This window comes from Notothenia rossii (assembly GCF_949606895.1).
Source record: "Notothenia rossii genome assembly, chromosome: 4".
Classification (NCBI taxonomy): Eukaryota; Metazoa; Chordata; class Actinopteri; order Perciformes; family Nototheniidae; genus Notothenia; species Notothenia rossii.
The window spans coordinates 21328698-21344451 of NC_136902.1; the positions used below are offsets into that span (position 1 = coordinate 21328698).

At 40.7% G+C, this 15754-nt stretch overlaps 1 protein-coding gene across 1 annotated transcript; it reads left to right on the forward strand.

Annotated features, from left to right (window-relative positions):
- Positions 1-4214: 4214 nt before the first annotated feature.
- Positions 4215-14525, forward strand: rnd1b (Rho family GTPase 1b). The gene is made up of 5 exons (XM_079678102.1): positions 4215-4461; positions 4972-5059; positions 10793-10902; positions 11078-11212; positions 11631-14525. Exons 1-5 carry the CDS (start codon positions 4342-4344, stop codon positions 11874-11876), a joined length of 699 nt encoding a protein of 232 aa, XP_079534228.1. The 5' UTR covers positions 4215-4341; the 3' UTR covers positions 11877-14525.
- Positions 14526-15754: the final 1229 nt, after the last annotated feature.

The window sequence follows — 15754 nt, forward strand, 5'->3', positions numbered from 1 at the left end:
TTGTTGACGAAAAACTCAATTGGAAGCACCATATAAATTATGTACAGACTAAACTGTCAAAAACAAGGTATTTTGTATCATACTAAGAACATTCTTGAAGAAAAGATACTCTTTATAACAGTCTATTTCTCCCTTACCTTTACTACTGCTCCGAAATATGGGGAAACACGTACTCAACAAATCTACAAAAAAGAATAACATCCCTTATAACATCCCTTATCCAGCTTAAAACAGTACTGATTAAGCACAACATTTTCCATAAGAAAATGCCTAATAACATTCAAAAGCAGTTCCAAACCACAGCGTGAACATATGAATGTAAAAAAAGTCACTTGAAAATAAGGGTTCACAATGTGTATATGCAATTATGCATATATTATTATTATTATTATTATTATTATTATTATTATTATTATTATTATTATTCATTTGCCAAGCACATGTGTACCTATGTATATATTTATATATAGTATTTTAATTTCCAAAAAAAGATAGTTGAAACTGCTATTAACATGTGCAGAAAATGACCCTATATCTAATTTTCGTATATATATATATATATATATATATATATATATATATATTAGGGCTGTCAAGTTAACGCGTTATTAACACAAAAAAACGTAACGCCACAAATTATTTGAACACGATTAACGCATGTGTATTTTTTGTCCTCGGCAGCTCCGTAGTTTCAGAGCGAGAGAGAGACCTTACGTGTATTGTTGTTGTTAGCATCTGGAGCTAGCTAGCTGCGCTAACGGATATAAGGAGCTGTTTAAATGAAAACAGATGAGCGACATTTTGCCGACAACTGCGCCGAGCACTTCACTTTATGCAGGTAGCCAGACAGTGGGACATTGTTCGAAAAGTCAGCACACTCAGCACGGATAGTGCAACATGATTGCAGCGTCCAGGCCAGCTCCCGTTCGAGCATGCCTTGAGTTGCACGTAGCTCCAACGATCCATCACACACACGCACACGCACGCACACACACACACACACACACACACACACACACACACACACACACACACACACACACACACACACACACACACACACACACACACACACACACACAGTATTGTATTATTGTATGAGAGAGGTTCCAGATTGAATTGAGGCGAATATTTGTAATGTTCAGAGGTCGTTGTGTTTAATATTCATGAGAATACTTTTCATTGTTCAAATGATAATAAACATTTGCATAAAGCATATTTGTCGACTCATATGAGTATTACAAACTTGAAAAATATTCCTCTAAGGTACGTTTTAGAACATATAAAAAATCCATCCATCCATCTTCTCCCGCTTATCCGTGGTCGGGTCGCGGAGGTAGCAGTTCCAGCAGAGATCCCCAAACTTTCTTTTCCCTATAAAAAATGTGCAATTAATTTGCGATTAATCGCGATTAACTATGGACAATCATGCGATTAATCGCGATTAAATATTTTAATCGACTGACAGCCCTAATATATATATATATATATATATGCATTTATTGTTTTCCTGCCCTAACTTTTATTACATTTTTTCTCCTGTTTTCTTTATTTCTTTGTACACCTTCATTTCTATACGTTTTTGACGCAATAATGCCGCTGTATTAGGATGATGCATGGGAGGGCTACTTTCCACAAGCTATGATTCAGCCCTCCCGCTTCTACTAATTTTGTTCATCTTTGTGTGTATGAATTAAACTTTTTTTGTTTTTCGGATGAATAAAAAAAAAAATAATAATAATACTTTCAGCTTGGGGGCCCCCTAGTGGCCGCGGGGGCCCTATGCCCCCGCATAGTCCGCCTATAGCAAGAAACGGCCCTGCATTGAACCAATGTGTCACATTCAGATTCAGACAGAAAGGCTGTGGTATTACCACCTCTATCTTCATGTGATCATCTTTTTCCATCTGTCTAGCACTTGTAAAAGCACATTTAATTGAATGGAAGCATTATCTCACTTTGGTTGATATTGTGTCTGCTGCTACATGTCTAACTCTAAAAAGAGCCCTTGTGAAAGACATGCAATAAATCCTGGGTTACAACACCATCTGCTGATGAGTTTGTTGCAGGAAATTAAGAATGTGGTCCCATTGACGGTAGAGAAAGATAATGATGCAGTTTTTTGTCAGTTTTCCGGAGTGCCATGTGAAGACTGCTGCTGTCACTTTATCATTGTGTTGATGATAATTACCAACTCTGTCACTATACGTATGGAGGTGTGATGGTTTAAGTCATTGCTTTCTCCTGCCAGTAGTCCCCCCCCACCTCTCCTCCTTCACATCCGATACCAGCCATATTGGAAGATGTCACTTTATGCCTGATGATTATTCAGAGCCACCTGTCTCTCCATGTCCCATCCGAGGATCTGTGTGGTGGTTACACAAGCGTCCATTTAATCATTGCAGTTAGTTAAGAAGGGTTAGAGAGAGTTCATAATTTGCAACTTTTCTTTTTAACTGTTTTTGTCTTCTCGTTTTGAAGTTTTATTCACTACCAATCAGCGGAAAAGCACAACTATCTGAGCTCAGAAGTCTTAGTGTTTATAAAACATTAATGCATTAGGAATGGCTGCACATTTGGAACTCTCAGCATAATTGAGCCCTCTTTTCTTCACAGCACTGTGAGGTTTTAGAGATGTGTATAATCATTTTCTGTATCCATTATACTCTGGGAACAAGACAAAGGTGTAACACCGTCTAACTCTGGCCTTTACACTGAAAGAGGATAATTGCATCACTATATTAAATAAGATTTCTGTTGAATCATGTTTTATTTCATGAATGTAGGAGAATACGTTTCTAATCAAGAACAACACTCCAATCAAGTTTGGAGAGAAACAAATTATGTCTATCTTGCCGCAATCAAAATGGTCAAAGTTAATTTATTTTCTAAGGATTATAGGCAGTATTATTATACGACATTCACTTGAAATATACGTGTAAAATCATACAATTCTCTTATGGAGCAGTACTGTGAATAAAGAGAAATTGGTCAAATGCTGTTGGTGATGTAAATAAAACGCAATCCTCGGGATGCAGACACACACCCTCGACAAATCAGAGCCGTGTATGATGACAACAAGACATATTAGGCTGTAAATCACACACCGATCCCAGCATGGGGGGTGAATGATGCAGGCTGTTTGTGAACAAAGGCAAATTGCTTTGACCCACTGGGGCAGCTTGGGCTCTGATTTGCAACGGTAAATAAATTAACTAGTAGGCTGCCAGACATAGGAGAAAGAGGCTAATTGACTTTTATCTTTAATACTCCCTTTCCCAACAATGAGATGCTGTTTGCATACAGTGATAACCTTCAGGGTGTGAAAGTCAGTGTCTCCAGGGGTTTGACCAGCCCGAGTGAGTATAGGAAGATCTTTGACTTGACCCGATAGCTGGTCACCTATCAGGGGGCCTCACACCATCCCACTGCATGTAGACATGGTGGTATTATACTGAGCACCACACTGATACATGTCTCACTACCTTTTGATCAGCAAACATTAACATTAGCATTCTTTATATCTCATCTATTTCTTTTAGAAGGCTGTATGATAGAATGAAACCACAACAATATGATGCACTTAGTAGGAAGTGGACCACTTGGGGGAAATCAAACATCAATGTCAACAGATGAATTGCTCATTTACCTCATACCTATACTAATCACATTAGCTTTTACAAATGGCTGCTAGTCAGGGAATTTCAGACCAGTTTTGGGAGATGAAGAATCATTTTCATAAAGGAACATGCAAGTTGTTTAGATAAAACTGACTTGACTCTGTGGTGCAGTTCAAACTAATTAGTCCACTGTGGAATGGTCCCAAAGACGGGGCTATTGATCCGGACAATCAAGGCAATCTAATCAATCAATTTACAGCAGGCCAAGGGACAGGTCCCCATAGGTGACAAAACACAAGTCTGCCTGCTGCTGTGTAAGATTTACAAATGTAATGCAACAAATATGTTTACATTACAAGGGAGGATTACTTTAAAAAATGTATTTAGTTTTCAGGGAAACAAAATGAATGCCTAACTATTAAAATATTGCAAAAATACCTTTGTTGTTCTATATCATCCTTGAGAAAATAATTTGTCTTTGCTCTGAGATCATGCGCGCAGCACAGGGTCGTAAGAAGGCAGCCTGTGGAATGGAGAGCTCCTATTGGTTGCTGCTCGCCTGTATAAAGCGCCGCAGTGGCAAATTCAATCAGATCAACTGCGAGCATACTCCAAGAGAGCCAGACATCAGGAAGCTCGATCAAACTGGGACGATTTCTGCTTTGTTCTGCTTGTTGTTTTTCACATTTTCTGCAACAAAGACTGGATCCACATCAACACCATGAAGGAAAGGAGAAATACACAGCCGCTGGTTGTGAGATGTAAACTGGTTCTTGTGGGAGACGTTCAATGCGGAAAAACGGCGATGTTGCAAGTCCTGGCGAAGGATTGTTACCCAGAGGTATGCTCAATTGTGGAAAAAAGGAACTAAACCTGCATGTTATTTAAAACTCTTCTGTATTCATGTAAAAAATTAGTGATAGGCTAAGTTATTTTTTAAATGATTAATTGTAGCGAGAAAAAAGAGGTGCGCATGTTGCAGACAGTCAGTTTCCATGCGCATTTTCATAAACTGTTGTCCTGTTGGTTAATTTGGTATATATTGACCGTAATACCTATAGCCTACATTGATTCGATTTTTTTATAGGATGATCAATGAACATTTATTCCCTGCGTATTTATGATATTTTATTGGCCTGTGTTGAATAACCCGTGCAGCTGCAGTGATTCGTGTGATTGCTTGATCGATAATTATTTAAAATTGAGAGAAAGCTATCTTATTATTAGGCTTATTATTAGTCCTCAGTGCGTGTTTCCATGTTACACTAATTATCCAGATCAATTTCATTACCTGTAGCTGACTGACTGACACCTCCCCACTAATGGCATCATCTTGCTAATTGCTCCCCAGACCTACGTGCCCACGGTATTTGAAAACTATACAGCCTGTCTGGAGCTGGAGGAGCAGCGAGTGGAGCTCAGTCTGTGGGACACTTCAGGTAATTGATCCCATTTTTTCTGTTTATACGGCCTATCATGGCCAGCCATTCTTCCTGCAGCACTGAGAGTTAATATTAGGAAATGTGCAGTGAATGTAATGAGAGTCAGTCTGTGCTGCAAGAGCTGCGTCTTAGAATGTATTCCTAAATATTCTTCTTTTGGAAGCATCTAAAAAAAAAAGAAGAGAGATATCAGGAAAGTTGTTGTTAATAACATCAAGAGAAATGGGCATACCTCATACTATTTGTTACTTTTATTATTATTCAAAGCACAAGACATGTACACTTGTTGAACTGCAGTCCTGTTACTATTTCAGATCGCAGCTGATTTCAAAATGATTATATCTTATTTCCCCTCTGTGGGACGAATAAAGGTATTCTGATTCTGAAGGCAGGATCAAATATTGACGGCTCTACAAGTGCATTTATGTGCCTAATAATGTTCACTGAAAACTAGGCAGAGAGACAGGGATTATTGCGCTTCAATTGTTTTTGCTGACTTTGTGCATCATATGTTAATTTACACTAAGCGTGAAAAAGAGGGTCAATATGTCAGTGTGGATCTCCCCGAGGATCTGCTGCTTAGTGTGTTGACCTGGATACTGTGAACACGGGTCTGACTGCAGCACCTGTTGGATTCCCTTTCATGCTCACTGCACAATGGTTTCTCTCACCACCCCACTTCTCTCTCCATCCACACTTTTGCCAGATGTCTCACAAGGTCACTGTGGTGGAGCAAGATAGTTTGTGTTGTTGTTTATGTACAACAAATCCTTTATGTAACAGACCCACTTGTTTGAGATGATGCAGCATTTACTGTGTCCCCCCCCGGCCACTCCCCCTCCCCCCGGCCACCCCCCCCCCCCCCCCCCCCCCCCCCCCCCCCATATTATCCAAAAGCTGCATCAGGAGAAAAGTGAGTGTAATTCCCTCCCCAGACCAAATCCTGCTTTTTAATCCCAGACTGTGGACCTTTGGTCTGGCCAGCATGAGTGGGCCTGGTGCCGGGGGATGATGGGCACACAGGGAGACATCCTGTTGGGCAGGAAGGTTTTCTGGAGCAGACAGACAGGAGGCAGCTCAAAAACTCTTGTGACCTGCATTCGCCTCCATATGCTGCTCCGGGTCACTCTCTAGAGCAGCATGATGCAGGGGATTAAAGGTCTGAATATGTCCACTGCCACCTCGTTTAAATGACCCAATGAGGTTGGCACGCTTTCTCTTTCTGTCTTTTCTTTTTTTTCTCTGAATACTTTCCCCTTGCTTATGTAGCTTGTCATCTCCTATTTACACATATTTTATTGTTTCAACTCTTTTCTTCTTTGTTGCCCCCCTGCCTTTGTTGTTCCTCGTTATTCATACACAATCCCAAATTGCACCAGTTAATTTGCTAATTTGCCTCACAAGGAACAATGAACATAACCAGTGATCAGTAATACAGTTCACATGCCTGACAGACAGTTCACAATGTGTTATTCAAAGCAAAGGTTTTTTTTTTTTTTGTGGGGGGGGGTGGAAGCTGAATCTTCACTCTCCTGTCACTGAGAGGAGAACCTCCTACCCATTATTTGTTATAGATGGCTTCCATGTATATTGTGTCAGGCTCTGGGTGATGGACGATAGGCAGAATGGCTTTTTGTTGGTCACACCGTACAGTTTCTTCGTCTTGCTGTAATTTACTATAATTGCGTGAGTTGCGTTGCTGTGGCCGCACCACATTGAGAGGGTCTCCTCATTATCCCGACTCTCCTTCATTGATCGGACTGACCTCATCCCCAGCTCCACATGGCAAGCAGCTCCTTCTCCCAGCCCCGCCATGGATTTACAGACTAAAATCAATCCACCGGTTTTAATCAGCCTGGTCCAATCGGGCATGTGTCGGGGGGGGGGGGGGAAGCAAACAACGTCCAGTGGTTGTAAGTCATGAATAGTGAGTAATGAATCTCGTTATGGTGTTAGTAGGTAATTTATTTCAGGTTGAATGTTCTTGCTGATAAAGCCTTTGTGTTTTAGAAAGATACTGTATATAAGATAATTGATTGGTTATTAAGGATTACAGATTGGCATTTGTTATGGACCCAATATCCATTTAAAGTTAATGAAACAATCTATATAATTATAAAGAGAGGCATTGTTAACAGACAAACTCATGTTAATGGCTTTAGCCATGTTAGACTATAAATTAGAAATGACTGATATGTAAGTGTATCTATATCAGTCATTTATAATGGCATCGGAACGGGTCTTAGGGTTCAGACTGTTATAAGGCTGCATCTATTTAATTGTGTTGAGTGATTAAACAATGCATCACATTATCTAATTCACACATAGTTTTAGCACTAGTTTAATTTTAAATTAGAATGAAGGATATTGCATAAATATGATTAATTTCAGAGAACTATTCAGACTTGTTTTAACAGTCTGGGTCAATTGATTGGGATAACTTTCAACCTTTTAACTAGAGAAACCACTTTTTATCTAACTCTCTGGCTATGAGTTGGTGATAGATTGCGAGCAGAATGCACTTTTTATTGAAACCATCTGTTTCAGTGTACTTATAAATGAGTGAGATGAGCTTTGACAGTGTCAAGTTACAAAGTAAAGCTTGTTAACAGCTCAGATGTGGTGATGCTCAGGAACAAAGAGCGGCCCTTTCCTCTCGGCAGGGGTCTTCAGCAGTGATTCTGACCGCCTCTGGCTGTGAAACCAAGGAACAACTGCCTGACGCAATGTAGAGTGTCTTTTGGCCTGGCTGTAAAGACCGTAGTTATCAGACTGCTGCAGCACCACAGCTCCCAGTCGGCCGAGCGTGGGTGGGGGGCTACTCTCACCTCCAAATCTGTGAGTCATCCATTTCTGGATCATTAATCTGTCTGACCCCTGCATTCTCACTGTAGGAGAGGAGTGTGCTAATGATGAATATGGGCTATGTCGCTCAGCTGATTTACACACACAAAATACACACATAGTTTCACTTATGAACACACAGAAGAAGCAGATCCTCCCCTCCCCCACCTGTATGCTCCATCACAAGGCCCGTCGTCTTGGCCTGGGAAGCCTACTTCTGCTCTGGCCCAATTTCCACCTCGACACTTAGCTCTGGGCACCGCACCATCAAGTCGGATGGAGTAGAGTTCAGCCGCAGGAATTTTGTTTCTTACCCCTCCATTCTCTAGTTAGTCTGCCACACTCCGTATTTCATGCCTCACAAACTCTCCATCTGTTGTCGAGGCATGCTGTTGAGAAAAGGGAAGAAAGGGAATATTTGGAGCATGCTTAGGCTCTGCGTGTGTACTGATCTATGAAAGCTATTTTTTGGGTTGTTGCAATGGAGAGAAGGAGGGAACAGAAGGAAAGAGACTGTATCAGACTGCAGGGGGTGAAGGATTAATGGGGAGGAGGGTTTTTTGTGATCTCTCTCAGTAGCCTACACTCCTGCTTTCCCTCCCTTATCTTCCTACTGGCTTTTCTTGCCACAATAGAAACAGCCATTTCTGCTAGGATTAGAAACTGGATCCTGGAGTGTCGGGAGAGTGCTTCCAAGGCTGCTGCTGCACCCACACAGCATGCCGTGGTGCTTCAAATACTAATATTTACACATACATGTATTATTTTTGGATTCAGTTCCTTTGTAGATAGAATAAATACGCCTACTGAATCATGCATTCCTTTGTCCAAAATAAAAGATAAAATCGATTTTTGTGAAGGAAAATAAATGTCCTAGACGTCCCCTCCCGTCTCCCCACCCTCTTGACAGGGTAACTCATTTGTCAGCTTTAATTGCAAAGGCTCTTGGACCCCCTGTGCAGCTTTCCATTGATTACTGCATTTAGATCAGTGGTCATTTCATGCAGAATCACACCCCGGTTCCCAGATGTGTGATAACCCCTTGAGGGAGATTGAGAAGATTTATAGAGCTCCCTGCCTTTGATTCTCCTATGATAAGACACACACTCTCATTACCCCAATGGTGCTAATTGTTCTGATTTGAATGTGTGTCAATTTTCACAGTCAGCAGACACAAAGTTGTCTCACAGAAGATTGTGGCTCTTTCTAATCTAGCTCAAGGTGTAAACGTTGTTAGTGCGATAATGTAATTTGCAGTAAGTTGGGAACGTCTGTCCTCGTTGTCAAAATTCAGTCATAGTAAAACCTCAATCTGAATGGTTTAGTTCATTTGCTTCTTAAGAGTAAAACAAATTCATTTTCTTTCTCTATCCAAAGGCATAGAAACTGTTTAAATACAACCAGCGTGTCCCTTTGTTCCTATGCTGCAATGTTTACCTTCTCCAGGACAATGAGCCCTAAGGAATTTCATCGCAGCTTGTCATTATTCCACTCACAGCGCCCGGCAGCTGGCAAATTCAGTTTTACCCTTTGATAATGTGGATATCCATTAAGTATTCATGAAACCGATCTGTATGCACACATGCATGTTGTTGCGTGCACTTTTTCATATGTTTTCTTCCATTGTTTTTACGCTGTAAATCAATTAGGATGGTTGTGTAATATCAAATGAGTGATTACACAGACTGCTTTTGTTATCTGTAGCCATAAGAGGAACACTGAATCTCTTTTGGGATTCACATAGAGCCTAAAGTAAACATGTTAATCCCATTGAGCTGCTCCTTCTGTTTCATCTGATCACACCTCTGGCTGCTGCCAGATTTAAATAGTGAGTCCGTGTCATAAGGTGAGGTGTTGCTGTGTGTGTCTCTTTGTGCGTGAGACATGTTTGTCTGTGGTCCCCAACCCTGTCGCAGAGCAGAGGAATGTCCCCAGCAGTGGGTGGGTGGGCAGTTAGTGGTGTAAAATGATTGATTGGCAGTTAAAGCAAGCTTTATAGAGAGGTGGGAGGAATGCCTGATGTAGATGGTGGATTCCAAGGCTGTTGCTGTGGTAACAGAGGGACTGAGGTATTGTGCGGCGAGCAGAGGATTTTTGGGGGGTGGGTGGTTTACTTAGGATTCTGAGCATGAGTGGAGCGTCTGCCTGCCCCGAGCCCCACCGTTCCACTTGCGTAATCTACTGCAAGAGAAGATCAATGAGGATTTAGTGCTCGATTGTCATCTTCTCTCCTTTTTGAAATGCCAGCAGAGGATATAGGAGCAGGGGAAAAGAGCAGTTTCAGGGACAGCAAAGTGAGGCTCAGCAGAAGTGATGCCGATTTCACATAATCCCTGCTGCTGTAGTTCTCGTTCTGCCTCGGACACTCTGCTGCTCTATCACCCTTTTTGCCCTGACCCGTTGTTACAGCAATTGATTCCTGAAACAACCTCCACTTAATACAAATAAATCATTGGCTTAAGTTGTTCATCACAAAACATTTTACAAAGCAAATGTAAATTTGCACATCTTCTTTTTTAATATAAAATATTTCCTAATGTGGCACATGAAACATATCTGCGTCCCCTGCATGTCTGACCTCATATTTGTACAAATAAAATCAAAAAGATCCAAAGGTCCATTAGACTTGTTTTTATTCCAAAAGACTAGAAACAAAACGGTATTACTTTACTTGAACTTGCGATTTCACCACGAAGACGAGGAAACTATTAAGGATCGTTGAGTTCAAAATGGCAGCTGTGCAAGATCCCTCTCAATCTTGTCTAACAATTTAGCAATACTACGCATTGAAGATGAATGGAACTACTTCAGACTGCCTGCGTGTGTTGTTAAAGTTGGTCCTATCTTTTATCCACATTAATGATTCTCTGTTGTTTTGCCCCTAAGGTTCTCCATACTACGATAATGTGAGGCCCCTGTGCTACAGTGACTCAGATGCAGTTCTACTGTGCTTCGACATCAGCCTTCCTGATACTGTGGACGGCAGTCTGAAGAAGGTAAAGGCTTCAGTTCTGCACCTTACATTATAATTATCGTTAGTCACATACTTAATCAGCTATTCCTATAAATGAAGCCTGTTTTCATGAAATTATACTATAGTAGGACTGTGTAAAATATAATTACTGTACCCAAAATGAACACACTGAACTCACTGTCCTTTCCTGTCCACAGTGGAAAACTGAGATCCTGGACTTCTGTCCGAGCACACGGATCCTGCTCATTGGTTGTAAGACCGACCTGCGCACAGATGTCTGCACGCTGATGGAGCTGTCCAATCAGAAACAGACTCCCATCACCTATGAGCAGGTGAGAAAAAAAACATTACGCATAGAGATTGTCACTGGAATAGTACAGTTGCTACATTTTCATTTTGTGGCTTTTTTGTCATGTCTGGCTGGTAAGGAAAACAAATATATTTCACATTATTTTCTGCAGACAAGATTTATATCGATATATACATCACACCTTGCATATCATTACACTTTATCTGGAGCACTTTGTTATAGCTGGCATTCTCAAGTATTATGATGTATTACTTAAAGAACCTGCATTATTATTTTTTTTAATTGGTAAACCATAGATAAAATGATTCCTATGTTGTTTTTTTCAACAATAATGTAAGGGTCACGCATATAATGAATGAATGATCTATTGTCACAGCTACATGGTGACCCTGGTAAAAAATAAATAAAGTTTTAAAGGACGTGTATATCTCGTATTGCAGGGTTCTGCTATGGCCAAGCAGCTCGGTGCAGAGGCGTACCTGGAATGCTCAGCGTTCACCTCGGAGAAAAGCATCCACAGCGTGTTTCGCACCGCGGCCATGGCCTGCATCAACAAGCTGCAGCCCCTCCCAAAGTCCAGCCCCACCCGTCGCCTCTCCAAAAGACTCCTCCACCTGCCCAGCAAGTCGGATTTGATCTCCTCCACCTTCAAGAAGGAGAAGGCCAAGAGCTGCTCGGTCATGTGAGTGGAGACCTTTCGGGTTACAGTCTTCACATGCAACCCCCAGCCCCCCGCCTCTTTGGTCTCGGGGAAGGGGGGGTGGGCACGATGGTTTTATCAGGGCTTCCTGCTGAATCCTTCCCTCACCCCCCCACAAACCAAACACCCCTCAGAAGAGGTGGACACTTCGCTGTCCACTTGCTCCTGAACCTTTCAGCGCACATCCATCTTTTTCCACTACTGTTTGTCTTGCTTTCGAACAAACAATATCAGTCAAGGTTTGCTCATCGAGCTATAATTTTCACCTGTGAACAGTATGCAACTAAAATGGTGTTACATCGGTCCGATTTTAATATATCTAGGCACATGTTGATTTCTCCAAATTGGAAACGTAGTGACGTAAAATCTTGTGATGTAAACGCCTCTCAGACAACTCAATGGATATTTTTCTAAATACAAAATAAATCTAGCATGAAACTGTCAGGAATGAGCATTTCTGCACATCTCTCTTTAGGTCTGTCAGAGATTGAAATAGCTTGTTGCTGGTGTCCCCATTTAGGCCTGTAAACGTGCAGAGTATAGAGCGAGTAGTGGGACAAACCACAGTAAGAGCTACTACACAGAGTTGTTCTCATTGTCTCAGTGGTGAGGAGAGCAGGGATAAGAGCTATGAACTCAGCTGCTGTACAGACAGCAGTCTAACTATCTCAACCAGCATGGATTGTTGATGCATGGTTGTGTAGCTCTGGACAGCGGTACTACACAGGTTTCAGTGAGGTGAAAGAGGTTCTGTGTATACGGCACAAACTTCCGAAATGTGAAAAAACCCAAACAAAATAAGTTTAGTCGGGCTTCCAGTGTCTCTGCTGTCTATTTTGGTGATGGGGCAATCACATTTTAATGATGATTTAAAGTGGCTTTTATACAAAAGCAGTTCAATGCCAGTGCTCTCGAGTGTTATTTATGAAGTTGTGGCTGGTTATTCATGCCAGTCAATAATATGGAGGCAGAGAATAAAGCCTACCTTAGTCAGGCCGACTGCTAATGGAAAAATCTGGTTTTCAGTTTCAATATTCTTCATACAAGATTTGTAGCATTGTGTTGTTGACAGTTTTTCAACAATTCTCAAATGGTATGCAGTTTTGAAAAATGTCTTTCATTTCATGTTCCTGGAAGTCATTGAAATGTTTTTGACTACTGTTAATATGCCTTGTGGATTCCCTTCGTTTGCAACAATCCAATGTAGCACTCCCAGCGTGACTCTACTCTTCCAAGACGACTGTAGTTTTGGTAATCCATTGACCTCCAATAAGCAGCACTTATTGTAGGTTACAATGACTACAAAGGCAACAAATTGGACCCTTTTCTGATCTTAAATCTTTGGCTTTATGGTTTATTTGTGTGTGCAGCTTTATCTTTGTGCTTCTACCATAAAGCAATAAAGATTTCAGTGCTTGTGATGCAAGGTAACCTGTGCGGCAATAAAGATGCAGCTTTGTGATTACTGTCATGCTAAAGCGTCCACATCCATGTTATAGACTGAAACCATCCCTGCTGTACAAAGCGGCTGCTGATCTGTGTTTGCCCCTACTCCTCCGTGTAAGCCACTGGCATATAGAATAACCAATGGAGATGTCCTGCTATGATCAGATTATCTGAATCCCAGAGAACAAAACTCTTTGGGTTGGAAGGCTAGCCTCTGCTGCCAATTTTACATAATCATATAAAAGGATTGAAGCAGCTTAGGACTTAGATAAACTGCTGAGTAATCAAAAGTGCAGTACTTGCTTTTTAAAATTGAAAATCGACTTCAAAAGTTCAGCAATCATCTTGTAAAAAGGGCTAGTGTGTGGAAATAAGGAAATAATGTGAGAAGAACAAGTAAACAAAATGCACAGGCTGGCCCTGTCCAAAGAAAGCTATTTTTCCATTATTTGTTTATTTAGTTGATGTGTATTTTCTTCTTTGATATTTCAAAGCATGATGTTAGTCCCAATGTTGTTTTTGAAAAAAGAAAAACTCTTTCTGAGATGGTTGTAGCGTCTTTATGGAGCTCTGGACTGCCCCTGGTCGGAGGAACTTAATGTGGTGATTTGCAAAAAGGCTTCCAGTTCATGTTCCCACACCAAATTCCAGAGTATTGCCTAGCAACAATCCAGAACAGGAAACAGAGACTGGCTGCTGGGTTAGTTGTGTCGACGGGAGAGGGTTGGTTCACACGCAGATATCCCCACATCCCTTTTTACAGCATCAGTTATGCATTTTGCTTGGCTTGTTAAAAAAAAAGAAAAAAAAAAAGTGTCTTGGTATTTTTCTTTGGGTAAGGGAGCTGATGCCAGGCCTTGTGATGATGGGATAGATGAGCGTACCATTTCAGTCAATATGCAGCCTTTGTGTTGTAGTCGGTGTGTGTGGTACAATGGTGCAGTCAAACTCCTAAGCATGTCCTATTAAAGTTGTATGATTGTACATACGTCTCTTGTTTTATAATCATTGTAAGACCTCTCCAAGGATGTCATATGAAAATGATGTTGTTGATGTGAATATTTATTTGGTAGCTACGTTTTTTATTTTTTATTGACATGTACATTTGTTGAAATTTGACTTTTCCTTTTTTATTTTGTTATTTTGTTTATGCTGTGTTAAATAAAGCTTGCCCTGTCCGGCACCCTTACATTGTGGTTTTCCAGTCATTTTTGTTGTTCACGATTCACTATCAATAAACATCCATTCTCTGATAATTTGTATATATACCCAGTTTCACAGTGTCGTCATAAATAAACGAAAATAGTCATTTGAATATTTAAACAAGAGTCTTAATAAAACAGCTGGTAGTGACATTAATTATTTGTTGTTTACAAGTACATTTATGAAAAAATTTAACACAAATAAATGTAAGTGCACCCTTTTTGTTAGTATTATTATTAAGTATTATTCCATGGGGAGTCAAGAAAATACTGCATTTTACATTTGTCTTCCCACAATAACAAAGCATTATCTTTTCTTCTGGTTCTCTTAAACTTTTGTGAATTGTATTCCTACATTAATTGAACAGGTTCATGGAACTGATAAAAAAGCGCCACACTCGTTTCAAAAAATTCAAAAATGATACTCGAGTAGATTAAACCATTCTCAACACATACTTAGGAAAAGTGAACAGATGTCCTCCAGAGGTGTAACCCAACCCAACTCAACTTAAGGAAATAAGGTGCTTATCTTTTCCACTCTATCGGTGCTAATAATTTCTTCTAACAGGCTCTGTCTCACCGCATGCATGCAGATCCTGTCTCATTAAGGATAGAGCAAATTTAAATCACAAAGGATGGGGGATAACTGTCATCGTCGATTACTTCAACTAAGATCACAATCGCTGATTATCAGGGAGTTATTATCATAGATTAAGAAGAGTCAGTCAGGTTTGTTACTGACAAATGATTACAGTTTAAACCCTATACATTATTAAGAAAAATAAGGACATTAGATAGGGATCTATAGATATATACAGTGATTGCACTTGGCACAGATTCACCCTTACAGGTTGTTGAAAATCTTCACAGGTTCTCCGTCTCTTCTGAAGATGCACATGTCCGCTGCTCTCATCTGTCTTCAAACACGCCACATCTGGTGGCTGCCAGCTGCAGAAGTGTCTAAAACTGGCCTGGTGCCACCAAGTGTGGCGGAGGTGCCAACAGGCCAACCAGTACATGAGCCCTCACATTGCCTCTTTTTCCGGTGCTCAGACTAGTGCTAATAGGCTCTGGCGACACTGTCTGTGTGATGATGGTGTTGATGTGTGAAAGGACGTAGTTATGTTGGTGTTTGACACTCAAAATATCACCCTAGATTTCAATATATTCATCTATTCTCATAAAATTGCGCTGAAATATGAAGAAACTTGCATTA